The 15,315-nt window shown below is 37.9% G+C and overlaps 1 protein-coding gene across 1 annotated transcript in view; it reads left to right on the plus strand.

The window, feature by feature from the left end:
- Positions 1-15,315, plus strand: part of Khdrbs2 (KH domain containing, RNA binding, signal transduction associated 2) — a 457,500-nt gene that overhangs the window by 192,802 nt on the left and 249,383 nt on the right. The window contains exon 4 of the mRNA XM_005406879.2: positions 14,880-15,026. Within this exon, the coding sequence (XP_005406936.2) occupies positions 14,880-15,026 (147 nt within the window). The remainder of the gene's footprint in view (positions 1-14,879; positions 15,027-15,315) is intronic.

Consider the following 15,315-nt stretch of genomic DNA (forward strand, 5'->3'; position numbering starts at 1 on the left):
CATTAGAAGAAACCCACATTCAGGTCCTTAGGTCTCCACCCATAGTCTTCCTTACAGATGTTTTTCAAAAGAATCAGTTCCACAGACTTAAAACTTTCTTCGAAGGGCCTTTTCTGGCCCAACAGCAATTTGGCAGCAGCTCCAGCATCACCTGTAAGTTCAGTCTTCTGGGGAGTGGTAGCTGTGGGTTACAGAGTGCAGGTGCAGCTTTGCCATGTGCTCTGACGTCAGATCTCCCACTCCTCTATGGGGGGCCTCGTTTGTATTTTTCAGCACATTTAGAACCTTCCATGAGTTGATTAAAAACAGGCAGAGATTAATTTCTCAGAAAAAGACATGTTCTTAAAGTTAACATTTGCTTAAGACAACTATAATCTTTCCTAAGTAATTCATTTCTTTGAAAACATCTTCTCTCCAAGTTCATGAGAGAGGTTTTCCTCTTAGAAAATGTCACATATATTTTTGTTGTAGCATCATAAAGTGTGGGAAAGGCAAAGATCATGCAATAAGACAATATTTAAAGGACCAAAACCTGTGTTCTTTCTTATTTCCCGTGGAAACTTCTTGTTTTCCAAGTAACCAAATGCTTGACTTTCTTTGAAAAAACTATTTGATCGATATTATACTCTGCCCTAATTGAGCCCTCTGCTCCAGTCCAGTCACACAGAAACATGTGAAGATAAGCCAGAGCCTACAGAAAAAGTGCTCCACGTTTAAAAGGATTTGTGCATTCAAATATTCTGATTCAGGATGCTATCAATATCGGTCCTGTAATGTCAGATGTCTGTGATATAACCTCTTTTAGAATGTGTTCCATGTAGGACTCTTTGAAGCATTCTTTTCTGCAGTGCTGAGTCTGTGGAGTGTAGCCCAGTAAACCTGATCCGAACCTTGCAAGAACAAAGGCTTACAGGGTTTGGAAGAGCGTGATGATTTCAGATAGGTGAGGGTTTTCTTGTGATTAAAAAAGGATATCTATAAAAGATAGATAGCAGACGGTGAAATTGGTGAACTGAGCCAGTGTCAGATGACAGAGGTTTGGAATGTCAAATCCAATTACTAAACTTCAGGTAAATAAGTGTCAGCACAGTCCTGTTAGCAGGAACTAACATGATCAAGTTTGATTTTCAGAAAGTGTCTGTATTGACTTCGAGCCCCGGCTGTAAGTGTGGGTGTTCATTCACACTGACACCAGGTATATTTTAGTCAGTGGTTACCCACTTTATACTCCTAATGGTGTCTGCTTCTCAGTCTGCTTGCCTGATGAACAGTGTAATGCATTTCTTTGGAGGAATGCACTGCACATCACATTGTTCAGGGGAAATTGGTCTGTCTGCAGCTGTCACTCTCAGCATCTGTACAACCTTGCAAAACCTTTTTCAGCACCCTACCTAGTGTTTTGTTTTGTTTTTGTTTTGTTTGTTGTTGTTTTCCCCTCGCTGGCTGAGTCCCTCCACTTCAGCACCTGCATCAGGGCTGTTTTGGCATCTCCAGTCTCCTTCACAAGCTTGGCTGTTTGTACAAGATGTCCTCCCTGAAGTTGATAGACTTCCTCTCAGATTTCTTTCAGATCCAAGTATGTGCCGTGTTGCTCCCTGCCAAGTGGGATTCACTATGTTTGCTTTTCCATTATTGGTTGGCAGTGAGGACCTGCTCTTTGAGCATCACAGGGCTCAGAGCCAATTCTGGCAGTATCTATCTAGTTAAATAATAATTGCTTTGCTGTGGTCTCCCTTTCTAACAGCAGGGAGCCACATATATGTGGCCACAGGAAGTTGAGGTTTGGATCTGCACCACCATAGAAGAGCCACATCATGCATTTATATAGGTGAAAGTAAGTTTATTATAAAAGTACAGCAGATATGAGCAGAGTCCAATAATACAGTACCACTGTCTTGGTTGCTTTTCTCATTGCTGAGACAAAATACTCGATGCCCAAAATAAAGGAAGGAAAGGTTTGTTTAGCTTACAGTTTGTGGAGGTTTCAGTCCATACTTGGCTGGCTCCAAGACAGAGTGGCAAATGGCAAAGAGCAATGGCAGAAAGACTGTTCTTTCTTGGTATGCAGTTCATGGTGGCAGAAGACAGCAAAAGCAACAAGAGCAAAAAGGGAGGAGTGGGAGAGAGCAAGGCTCTTTCCCTCCCTTATATCATATGCAAACTATCCGCCCCAGGGCAAGTGTAGCACTCACACACATAATCCCAGCATTGAATCATGGATCAATCATAAACTCTAGAAACCCACACCCATGAATGCATGAGGCTTTGTGGGGACAGCTAGACACAAACCATACCAACCACACAATGAGGCAGGAAACAGCACCAAACATGAAGGGCAGTCCTCTGGGGAAGGATCTTGTATGAAATGGAGCCTTTGGTAGGCGAGAGAGAAAATGTCAGCATTGCACCCAGTTAAAGTACTGTATGTTTGTTTTTTGTTTGTTGTTTGTTGGTTTTTTTTTTTTTTTTTTTTTTTTTTTTTTTTCCGGTACTAGGGACCGAACTCACGACCTTGTGCTTGCCAGGCAGGCACTGTGCCACTGAACTAAATCCCCAGCCCTTAAGTACTGTGTTCAGACAAAAGTGGGTTGGTGCCAACAGGCCTGCGTGTCTTAGAGCAGAGTGTCCTGGATCTTGCTAAAACCAAGGAAACTCTCACAGCACACTCCAGGCTATCTGCATAGCATTTCTTTCCCAGAGGAAACAGCCAGCATCTGTACAGAAAGGCAGCAGCCAAGGTCATTTCAGTGAACACCTGCATTGCACTGACTCTCATCACTTTCAAACCTTTCCCTGACACTATTACCCAGTTCACTGTCTTCTTCATTGGGTCATAGGTTTCTTCTCAGCACAACTTTCTTCCTGGACCCTATTGGAGATTCACAAGGTGCCTGTCCCAGTCTTCCTTCATTCCCTGAAAAATACCCCTTCCTGAAATAGAATATAGGATGTACTCCTCTAAGAATCCACATACTAAGAAAAGTGATTTCAAAGTACTATCTTTACCCACGTGTCTTTGATGCACGTCTTGTTTTACATGCTGCTTAAGTTATCATTCTTGAAATCCTCCTACCTCTGCTTTCCAAGTGCTGGAATTGCAGGCCTATACTACCACTTCTGGCTTATACTCAGGGCATTTTAAATGCTCATTAATTTCAGTTTACTGAGCCTTCTTAGGAGTAGGCTTTGTCTATTTCAATTAGTGAAAATACTTTAACAGACTTAATTTCAAGTAGTCTAAGCATTGCGTTTCTTGGAAGAGCATAAACAATGTCAAAATTTAAAATGGGATATTTAGATAATGAAATCCCACCTTATTACATAATAAGGACCCAGGCTTTGGAACTCAGGAACCAGACAGATCTCAGTTCTTGAGAAAGGTTATCAAAGGCTAACGCCATTTCTGGAACACTAAGTAAAATTATTTGTGCAAAGCAGGAAGTGCAGTACCCAGTAAGTATTTAGTATTACTTATTATTATTACTTCTGAATTCAGAAATGCTTAGAGGAAAAGTCCATTACAAATAAATTCTTTTTCTTGTGTAAGGTAAGTTCTGAAAGCTTGTGTGAGCTTTCTGTTTGCTTGCTCTTGTTTACTTCATGTTCAGAAGTTCTACTAAGTTAAACCCTAGTGTGGATTGTTTTTCTTCAGTCAAAAAGAGGAGGAAATGAGTCCTTGTAATCTGTAAGTTCATTATTTATGTTTGTTCTTCCTGATGTTTTATTTTCTCATTATGAAATTCCTAATAGTAATGTAGTAGCTTGTCCTAAATATATCTTCCACTCTCCTGTTTTCTTTATTAGTTTTGCTTATTCATAAAATTCCCTTTGCATCTAACTTTTCAGGGCAAATATCCTAGTCCTCCTGCACTTTATTAATCTACTGAACTGTTTTGGCTTGAGTTCCACAGAAAAGGCTCTAGGGAAGACTTACTCAGGAATGGCACCTCACTGGGATTTACTCAGATGAAGTTCATTTGGAATGGCGAATAGCATAGGTAGAGGAGTAAGAAAATAAAGTAAGTGAAACCCTACAAGATGTATTCTCAAGCAAGTTAAAGCTGGGGACCACTGTAGTTTACCCTTTTAGGGAACTCAGGAAAACAGGTGAGCCCATCCCGGGACTGAGCAAGCTGAACCTCAGGTATTTATAACCAGTACCTCCCCATCTCTCCCCCAGTATCTGAGTGTTGGGAAGACATGTCCCGCTGGCCATGTGCTTGGGCAGAGTAAACTCACAGGCCAGAGCAAACCCTCAGGAAAAAAGACAAATCCCAGTTGATTGGGGATGGTAATGCCAGCTGTATGGGCAGAATGTTAACAACATAGGTGAGCATTAGTTTAAAAGGAAACTGGGGAAATATAATTCAAATCAAAATCTCCACCCAATGCAAAAATCCTCTCCATAAAGACTGTATGGGGGGGATTTAGCTCAGCGGCAAAAGCGCCTGCCTGGCATGCGCAAGGTCGTGAGTTCAGTTCCCAGTACCAGAGAAAAACCAAAACCAAAAAAACAAAACAAAACAAAGACTGTATGGGAAATGAGCACTTACAGAATTGAATGCACACTATCTCAGCATGTGATGCATGTCACAGGGGGCCCACAGAAGTTGCAAAATGAGAAAGGAAACTTTTTCCATAGCCAGCAGTAGTACGTGTTAGCATTTTCCAGGCTAAGCTCTAAGTAAGAGAATTTTGAAGGCACTGTTCACAAATAATGTCACCCATGGCTTATCCATGCCATCTCACTCTGAGGCTGTCCCTCCTCTAGGACCCAGGCCAAACCCAAAGAGCTTTCTATGGAACTGAGAAAGTGGTTGGAGCAGAACATTTATGTGTCTTCTCCATTTTGTTCTGCCCCACAAAGTAAATACTTATAAATACCCTTATGACTAAGCAACTGGCTTTCAAGCACAATGTGTGAATTCAGATCTCTTACATGTTAGTTTAGAGAAGGCCCTGTGAACCTTCATATGGATTCCATTTGGTCGAGAGACGTGCCTTTTCCTTCAATACTGCATGGCCTTTTTTGATTCTATGTAGACACTATTCTGGACAACACCACATGGCAGCTTGAAGAGTTTGACTACCCTTGCTGCAATCTACAGAGTATCTGATTTGATTTTCCTACTCCAAGCCTCGTGCACTCTAGTAATCCCACAGTCTGCAATTTCAAGATAATAACATTGTATTGGGCAATGCCTGTTTTCTAGATTGAAAATTCCAGTCTTTTTCAAAAAATCTTCCTGTTCCATTGATCTTCTGGTGCTCTGCTCTTTGTGAATCCAGTGAGCATTCAAATGAGTGTGTAATAGTGAAGATTCCCCTGACGTAGCTGATGGATGACCTTACTCTGGAAGAATTGATGCCTTGTTGGGTTCAGAGAGAGCAGGGATTTGGAAAGGAAGTCATATGGAGCATCAGATGCTCTGTGGATTCCAGCCACAGCTTCTGTATCAAGCGCACACGGACTTCCACTCTGCACGTGGCACTTTGGGCAGCTCATTTATGGTGGCTTAAAAGAATTTTCACATGTTTAAAAATGCTTTAAAGTTGGAGATCCAGATAAACTCCATCAGGGCATGGTATAAATAATAAATGTGTGTTTATTTGAATTTCTTGATGGTGAAAGCTGTAGAGACAATAGACTTATTTCTTTCTGAAGAGGATTTACATTAAAAGAAAGTTCCCTGGGGCATAAGAAGAAAAAGCCTGCAAAAAGCACTTTAGTAAATTGTAAATATGAGGCTAAAATATGACAATAATAATTTCTGAAGTAAAAAACCAAAGTATAAAACTTGCATATGCTGCATATCATGCATTTTGAACTTTTTTATTATTTAGGTTATTTCTGTCACTGGAAGAGCCACTCATGGGAGATTAATTGAGATCTTAAAGTACATTAACTCTTTTGGTTCATATATAATTTAGTACTATAATTTATACTGTTTAGAATCTCATATATTTACTATAATAGCATTTAGTACTTGTGATATATGATTACTGTTTACTGTGTGGGTACTGTATCTGTATCATCATTTTATAAGGAGGGAATCAGAAGCCCAAAATTATGTAATCACTTGCCTACCCTGGCATGTTATTCAGTAGAAAAGCTGGGATTTTTAAGCGGGGGCATCATGGTAAATTTCGTTTAATGGCCCTTGTGGGGAGTATATAACACTCATGTTTGTTTTTATTTTAATCGATGAATTATTAATTTTAATTTGTGAGTTTTATTATATTAAACAGTGTGTACAAAACAGGAAAATAAAATATAAATAAAATAAAATATTAAATTTTTAATATGCAGTGAGTTTGTAGAATAAACATCAACATTTTCAACATCAACTGTTAACCTGCTTAACAAGATCTAAAAAATAGCAGAAATAAATTTCTATGTGACCTGCAATGAAAATACAAACAGAACTCTACCACAGAACTAGTCTTTGCTTCAATGATCACACCTACGGCAGTCTTCACACATGATAAAAGCATGTTCCATACACAAGTCTCTCTCACACTGACAGTAGCTCCTGTGGTTGTCAACTGGTGCTTCTTTTAGTAAATGTAACATCAATGGGACACTTGTGAACCATTTTTTTTTTCTTTTTTCGGTTTTTTTCTGGTACCAGGAATCGAACTCATGACCTTGTGCTTGCCAGGCAGGTGCTGTGCCGCTGAGCTAAATCCCCAGCCCGTGAACCAATTTTTGAATGTGATATTTAGGTTAATTTTTGAAATGGGTGCAACACGTCTTTTCATAAAATCACAGGGTTCATTACTACATAAATAAACACCTGTTGCCTCAGTTCCAGGATAAACTTGTAAATTCAAGGTATAAAATGTCTTTGTATCTAGCAGGACATATATTTTTATACCATATTTGGAGGGTTTACGTGGCATATATTGCTGAAAGCTTCAACAACCACGAAATGATGCAAGTAATTCAGTTTTCATGTATTTGGATGGTGTTTAAATTGCTTGACAGTCAGAAACAAAGCTTTCAACAAATGAGTGAATAGCAGCCAAGTTGTCAAAATTTTCTTTCTTGGTGGGATTTGTGTCATCAAAATGTATCATCAATTCTGAAGGAAACCAAATCACTTTACTGTCATTATTGTTCTAAAACTCTCAACCCCACATCTGTCACTTCTTCATAAATCCTTAGGATTCTGACAATCAGAAGGAGAAATCCTGCTATGAAGTGAGGTGTCCAGGTAGTGAGGTATCATGATAAATCTGTTTTTGATTATTTCTATTGATGCATATGCAATGTTTCACTTGTATTTCATTATTAGTGTATTTCAAAACATCCTGTAGCATAGCTCCTGTTACAATTTCCAATGCTGAATCACAGTGCTAGCATTCTGCCCAAAAGGTTTCATCCTGGCAGTCACCTAGTAACATTTTTCTGAGGTAGTTCTAGGGTTGGATCTTTCAGGTGTACATGACCATGTTGTAGCATTTTGTGTAGTCAAGTATTTATCTGCATCGTTGTTTTCTTCCTCATCTGAATCAAGGGTTCATTCTGTACTTCGCCGTCATATTTTGCTAACTTTGGCTTACATGATCAAAGTCATCATAGGTAGTTGGATCACCTGATGCCTCACTTTCCAACTCCTCCCAAAGTTGCAAAAAAAGACTTCCATGCAATATTGTACTGATTTGGGCCAATTCCACAAGAAACAAATTTTAAAAAGCATTTATTTTAAAAAAATATAGATACACAAAAATGTAACATAATGTGGGTAAAACTCACCTGTTTACACTTTGACACATATGGATACACCTTGCTATGCATTGTATCAAGTGGGTGAACACAAAGATTTCCTCCTGTCTTCCCCCAGCACAGCTACTGAGACACACAACTACCATTCTGCTAGAGCACATATTTTCATTAGAAATGTATGGTACGGGTATCTGTTACCCTGAGTGAGGAGCCCATGACCCTGGCCATCAAAAACAGAAACTGGGTGATTAACATCAATCACGTGTATGCAGCCATCCACGTTATATCTCCGTGTAATACACTGCCTTATGATTCATTCAACATTACAGATTCAAGAAAGTACACTTGGTAAAATAGACTGAATGTTTGTGTTCTGCCCCACCCCACCATGCTGTGTTGAAACCCTGATCCCTAAGGTGATGGTACTTGGAGGGGGGGTTGTTTCTATGCAAACACAGAAAAAGCCATATTAGTTAGTGTAATGTAGGAGCCAGCCTGCATGCTTGTACTTGATCAAGGGGTGACCAAGATGAAATGCAAAGAGATGTAGAATAGGGCCAAGAGGCTCTTTCCCACCTTTGACAAAGAGCCCCAGTGACTGGCCACCATGCCTTTATTCACTCAGACACGGGCACAAGCAATTAGAGTTACACAGGATTCCTCTGCCTCCCACCATCCATGGCACATGGCCAGGTAAACAACAGGGTCTCAGCCGTTTCCCTTTTCTCTAGCGTGTCAGCAAGTTTGCAAGCTTCCTTTCTCCTTACTGCTCACAGAGGAGGCCAGCTAGACCTCAATCTTCCCATCTGGTCTCCCACAGTATAGCTCTTTCAGTCTCCAAATTTTAGAACATAAATGGTTGCACATTGGAAGAGAATTTAGCCTGAGTAAAGATGACAGCTTTATGATTGAAGAAAATATAGCATGATTTTCTCCCTACCTAAATTAGTCCATTCCAAAAGAACATATGAAGTATCTTCTACATGCCCTGTCAGATACACTGGTATGTGAATAATTTGGAAGATGGGAAAATGATGAAACTAACATGTTGATGGGTTAGACACAAAATGGAGCAGTGAAGCTGGAATCCCGCTAACAAGAAAACACTGTGAATAAATGTATGAAGTTCTTACTATAATTATAAGAGCAATATATATATATATATATATATATATATATATATTTTGTGAAATGCTTCACCCCGGCATGTTTTTCATCTGAAGGTTTGTGGAAAATTGTAAGAAGTTGGGAGGGCAGGCATAACAAAACAATATCAAAATGTACAACAACAATAGCAAATCCTAGTATAGCTATGTTGGGAACAAATGCCACTAACTATTGCTTTATGTAGGTTAAGTGTCAGGGCAGAAGCATGTGGGTACACCACAGAATTGTCTAGCAGCCTGACTGATTAGGCTGCTGTGCATTCTTAGTACCATGTGGGCAATTAAAGTATTTGATTGATTTGGTGGGTCTTTAAATGGATCCTAGTAAATACTACTTCTGTAATTAGATAATTTAAAAAGACTACATATATCATGAATATAGTATCACATTATGTATATACATCTCCCTGTACATATAGGTGCTTAAAAATGATGGGTATGGCATCACCTTGGTTATTCAGGAGGCCTTTCTGAAGGTGGTGGAGGACAGTGGGCTGCATCACAGTGCAATCTAGAGGACAAAGCACCAGCACTAAGAGGAATAAACAGCCTCCACCGCATCATGAACAGTCGATGTCATGATCTTTAAAACATGCAAAAATAGATGACTGCTATTCTTAATTGGACAAGTGGAAACATTTCTAATCTCCTTCTAAGAGCACTCTGTGTGTGTGTATGTGTATGTATACAAACTTGTTGGGCACACTGCTTATGGAAGGATATGGGATCCAAAAGATCAGTCCAGGTAGCAAATGGTAATCTGTCTTCTAAGGATAATAGTGTCAATTTACTTGTTTTCCCTTTATTTATCTCCATATGATCCAGTCTGGTAAGAATAGTAAATCAAACTTGGTCATATTATTCTGTTTATTTTCACCTTGAAATACCCAAGGAAGATTGCAAGTGGAAGAAAAAGTAACACAAAAATTAGGAACAAAAGAAAGTTAAGGGGCTGAGGATTTAGCTCTGCAGCACAGCGCCTGCCTGGCAAGCGCAAGGTCGTGAGTCCAATTCCCGGTACTGGAAAAAAATAAACAACAAAAAAAAGTTGAAACATGGTAAAGAAGCAAGCAAGGGATTTGGTAAAGAGAACAGGATTTTTAGAAGTCATTTGTAATGGGGTTGTCAGCGTGACCTCCCCACTCTGTGCCCCTCTGTGACTATAAATAAGTCTATGACCTTCATAAATTATTTGACATGAGTGTGTATTTTGTAATATTTTAAGAGGTTCTCATTTTTATTTTTAAGTTGGCACCTGAAAAATCCAGGCATCAAATGGCTTGATTCAAGAGCCAAAGCACAAACGGGCATATGATCCTGTATCACATTTGGGGACGTTTGTCTGACATCAGAACTGACACGGAATGCTCAATTATAAGCCAGCTTGACTACTACAACAGATAGTGTGGGACAGGCAGTATCATAAAGTAGCTAGTGGACAAGCTGCATGATGTAGAGAACAGCTAGAAAGAACCACATTTGTTCCAGGAATACAGTGTAATCATCTGAGAGACATGGTGCAAACGATTCTGAGCTCAACCTTAAACATTTTGGAGGAATGTTCTGCTTGGAACTGAATATGTGAGTTCACTAACGTTTTTAGAAAAGTGATACAAGTATGTGGTCAGAACCTTGAAAATGGTAGTTTCACCAGCACTGATTGTTGTCCTAAAGAATCAGGACATTTGCAGGGAAAGAAAAGAACTTCATGCCAGACATGTTTAGCGAGTAAAATGCATGGCCTGCTGTAGGATGCTCCAGAGCTGGTAGCATTCTGTAAAGCTCTATACCAGGAAATTATGGGAAAACTATTAGCAAAGATCTTTCAGAAGCCAGAAATATCTTGGAGAAGTCTGGATGTATACAAAGTTTTCTTATGCTTGGCTTAATTATCTATACTAGTAACATCCCTATAGTGAGTAAGGGCTGGGTTTTTAGGATGAGATTATATGGGATTAATCTAATTCCATATATAGTTATATTCACTGTAATTCTATGTAAGCTTCTCTGCCAGTTTCCCCTTTTGTAAAGTTTTGGGAATAATACCCAGCAGAAAATGTAGTTGTGAAATATAAAACTAGATAATCCTGAGAAGCACTTTGCACTTTCCATACTTATTGAAGCAGCAATTCCACAAGTGTTCTTAGGTTCTATCATCATCTTCTTTTTCACTGAAAGGACTTGAAGCAAATACACTGAAATGTTTTCAGTGGTTTTCTTTGAACGTGCAATTAAGAATGTTTAAAAATACTCATACTATGGGGTATTGTTTTCAAGTTTTCTTTAGGGGGCAAGCTATTGTGAATTGAGAGACACAATTCTTAATTAATTAATTAATTATTTTCAAATCAGAAAAATTACTTTGTAGAAGATAAAATACAATTGTAATTCCTAAGAAAAATGTCCTTAAATATCCCTTTAACAATTAAATGCACTAATACACTTCAAGTAAGAGTATTTTGTGCCATAGTTTTTTCTATTAAAAAATAATCTTACAAAAACTGAACCATTTCATTTATATTTTACCTTAAGTTATAACATGGGGTAAATTGTTTGGGGATATACAAAACTAGATTTGATGTTCTGTACTGACTGTTTAAAATCTTTAATGTTCAGCAATTAATATTCTTACTTAAGGGAAAGTAGTTAGCCCATAATTTCTTTTACATTGTAGTACATGAACATCACAAACTGTCTGAAGGTCAGTAGCAAATGTAAACAGCCTTAATGGAATGAGAATATTCTTTTCATAAGACTGAGTAAGACCAACTGTGCAGTGCTTTAAATGATCTTGTCAAGTAGATTTTGTGTCTTGTATGTGCATCTGCTGTTCTTTTCACCTCCTCCATCTGTTTTTTCCATTTTTTTTGTTAGATAGAGATTCAGTCTCCATCTTGGGAACTGTTCATTTCGATCTACCCTAAAGATTTTTGTAATATTTTTTTATTTTTTCATTTCGATCTACCCTAAAGATTTTTGTAATATTTTTTATTTTTTATCTTTTTCTTTACTCCTTTGTGCTTATGTCCCCTGTTGGAGCCAGTGTAAACTTTCAAGACCCTATGACCTTTGTTATAAGATTGGCAGAAGACACAAGGACAGATTTTTAACCCCAAGTGTAATTATTAAAAAACTACTTTCACATTCTAATTACCTTCTTAGTTAAGGCATTTAATGTAGAGATGAATGTTTTTACCAAAATATGTTAGAGATTCTCATAGAAGAAACACCTCAAGAGATGATGATGAATTACTGTCTATGCATTTACTAGTGCTGGAGACCTCTGCTATTCAGGATGGCCATGATGTCTGACATATTCAAAAGAAACTTGGAGGTTTATTTACCTAGGGAATACAGAACTGTTTTTGAAAACACTCTGTGGGCACACTAGCAGGCACGGGCTGCCTTCCCCACGCTCATATTCAGCAATAAGCATCACGTTAGCCCTGCGTGAGTCGAAGCTCAGTGTGGCCCAGTGTCTACCCTCTCCTTTTTTTGTCCAAATGAAGCCCCCAGGGTTCAGTCAGATTCATGGCCACTCAATCATCGACCAATTCATAACCTCCATCCCATCCAGGGCCACCTGCAAGCACACACTTAGTTTTTCATTAGTGCATGTCTGCAGGACATCATGATGGCATTGCTCTGGGCAGTAGGTACATGTCTGTCTCTGAACTAGCTGTTCCAGCATTTATGTCCAAGCCAAGCAGGCCTCAAAATTAACAAGCAGCTTACGTCTCAGCAGGACCTAAAGAGGAAGAAGTTTTCACTGCAATTCATGGGTGTGTCGATTCTAACAAGTGCTGCATCTCTTCCCCAAACTTGAGAACTGGCCTACAAAAACCCTTAAGTAAAAATTCGTCGCTGATATTGAAAGTGTTTTTAGGGAAGAGAATGAGTGAATATTACCATTACTAGATTTGAGAAGGTGAAGGGTATATATCCCAGATACAGACAAGGAAACAGATACAGATGCAGATACACATATAGGTACACTGATGGATGTGGAAAGACAGACAGATATCCAGGAACTTTCCCTTCTCTTTCGTGAGCCCTTCATATTTTAAAACACTGCACATTGCTACTCAGATAAACATATTTGCATGGTTACATGAAATAAATAGCAAATTTGTTTTGATTTATCCAGTTTGAGTCTATTTGTGTCACTTTTCTGTTTAACTTGCACATAAAACTAAGAATTACTTGTTTATTTTTATTCTTTGAAATTAAGTTTACAGCTGCTGGTTGTTTCATTAACAATTATTGGGGTAAAATATCAATTATGTTAATTTTTGAAATTATCTTTCATTTTATGAAAATAAAAAACTTCATAGCAAAAGAAGAATAAAAATAGTTAATGCACTATATATCCTTATCTTCAAAGTAGCCACTCATAATACAAGACATGGACAAAAGTTACAGTCTTACTAAGAAGAAACAAACAGATATCAGAACAAAACTTGCCTTTCAATGAGGTAAGAGAAACTAGTAGTAGAAGTGAAACAAAATAGGATATATATTGAAATATTTGAAACTACTGAAAAGGTAATTTGGGGAGCTTCTGAACCTCTCCCCATTTCCTGCTTTTCTAGCTTCCATTTGGCTCATCATTTGCATACACATAAATTTTGAGTTTCTCATATAAGAGAAATTCTGTGAAATCTAAGCCCCTGTGTCTGGCTTGTGCCACTTACCATGTTCTCAAATTGTATCCACTTACTTACAAATGCCTCAAATTAATCTTCCTTTGTGGTATAGTAGTACTCCATTGTGTGTACATGCCCCATTTTCCTTATCCATTCATCTGTTGATAGATATGTATGTTGTTTCCAAGATTCAGCTATTATAAACAAGGATTTAGCCCTGTAAAATAATTTTAACTCTTTTGAGGAGATACCTAGAAGATTTTTGTCAAATGGAATTTAGATCAAATGGAATTCCTACTTTCAGCTTTTTGAGGGATCTCCACACGTTTGTCTAACATTTTAACTAGTTTTTGCTCCTTTTGTCTTCACTGTTGTTATTTTGTTATTTTTTCTCTTAAAATAAAAAAATTGTTAATATAAATGTAGCTGTAAAATGAGCTGTTTTGTATCCGAGCTTTGCTGAAGGTATTTAAAGCTTTTATGCTCATTTTTAAAATCTATAATGTGTGCATATATACAAAGTTACAGTGAATAAAGATGGTATATGTGAAATTATTAGCACACATTAACAAAATGCATGACCCAATATGCTGATGTGCTGTGTGCACTTGTACTGAATTAACTAGGCTTTGACAGAGCATGATCACAAGATCATAAAAAGTCTTACCCACTGGAAATGTAGTATTACTTAAGCAGAAGCCTGTGCAGTTCATGTAGAGTCAATATCAACATAGTATTTGACCACTGTCCTACTGACGTAACCGTATTGGCCAGAATGAGGCAGCAAGTCATAGAAAAGATATGGGTGTGAATCTCAGTGATTATCTTGCAGGGGAAATTTGGGCTGCGAGTAGCACTTGGTTTAGCACTCTAACCATTTAGCTAAGGTAGCTTTTTATGATGAGCAAGTAACCTACAACTTCTCAAAAAGTAGCTAGGAAGTCGTGGTTCTTTTAAAAAACACAGTGGTGATCTTTTGCTTATAATCTGTAAGCTATTATACATCAGAGACAAAATAATCCTTTCGTTCCAGAATGTAAGTGTACACTGAAGGGTTAATCCTCTTTCTGTGACTTATTTTGAGAAACTTAGCATTTTCATTCAGTTGATTAAAATCTGCTATAGATAATAATTATGCCAAGGTTTTAAAGTCATTCAGACACTCAAAAATGATGTTTAAATCTTTAAATGGCTTATAGCAGTTCTTTATTTCTCAAAGGGTTTCTTTCTACTTATGGAAAATTTGCTTAGATTATGTTCTTTCATCATGTTCTCAGTAAATGTTAAATCAATGCAAGATGGATGGATATGTATGACTAAAAATAACCTCTTTCGCAGGAAGAAGAGCTAAGGAAGAGTGGGGAAGCCAAATATGCCCACTTGAGTGATGAACTGCATGTTCTAATTGAAGTGTTTGCTCCACCTGGGGAAGCTTACTCACGTATGAGTCACGCGTTGGAAGAGATTAAAAAGTTCCTGGTGCCTGTAAGTGTTTTTCATTTTTTACAGAGACGTTTCTCGTCAGTTTTGATTTTAAAATACACCTTTGATTTTCAGTGACTTTTTAGTAAAAAACCTGTATTACAAACTAATTTTATATCTATAAGGTTGATATAAGGCTAAAATGAATAGGACACAAAAATGACCACATTGATTTTTAGCACGGTGCGTGGCATGTTGTCATATATTGCTGATTTAAGATGTATATGTTATATATATATATGTGTGTGTGTGTGTGTGTGTGTTAAAACAGCATATATACATATGATGGTGA

This window comes from Chinchilla lanigera, unplaced genomic scaffold (genome assembly GCF_000276665.1).
Source record: "Chinchilla lanigera isolate Chin_1 unplaced genomic scaffold, ChiLan1.0 scaffold00101, whole genome shotgun sequence".
In the NCBI taxonomy this organism is placed as follows: domain Eukaryota; kingdom Metazoa; phylum Chordata; class Mammalia; order Rodentia; family Chinchillidae; genus Chinchilla; species Chinchilla lanigera.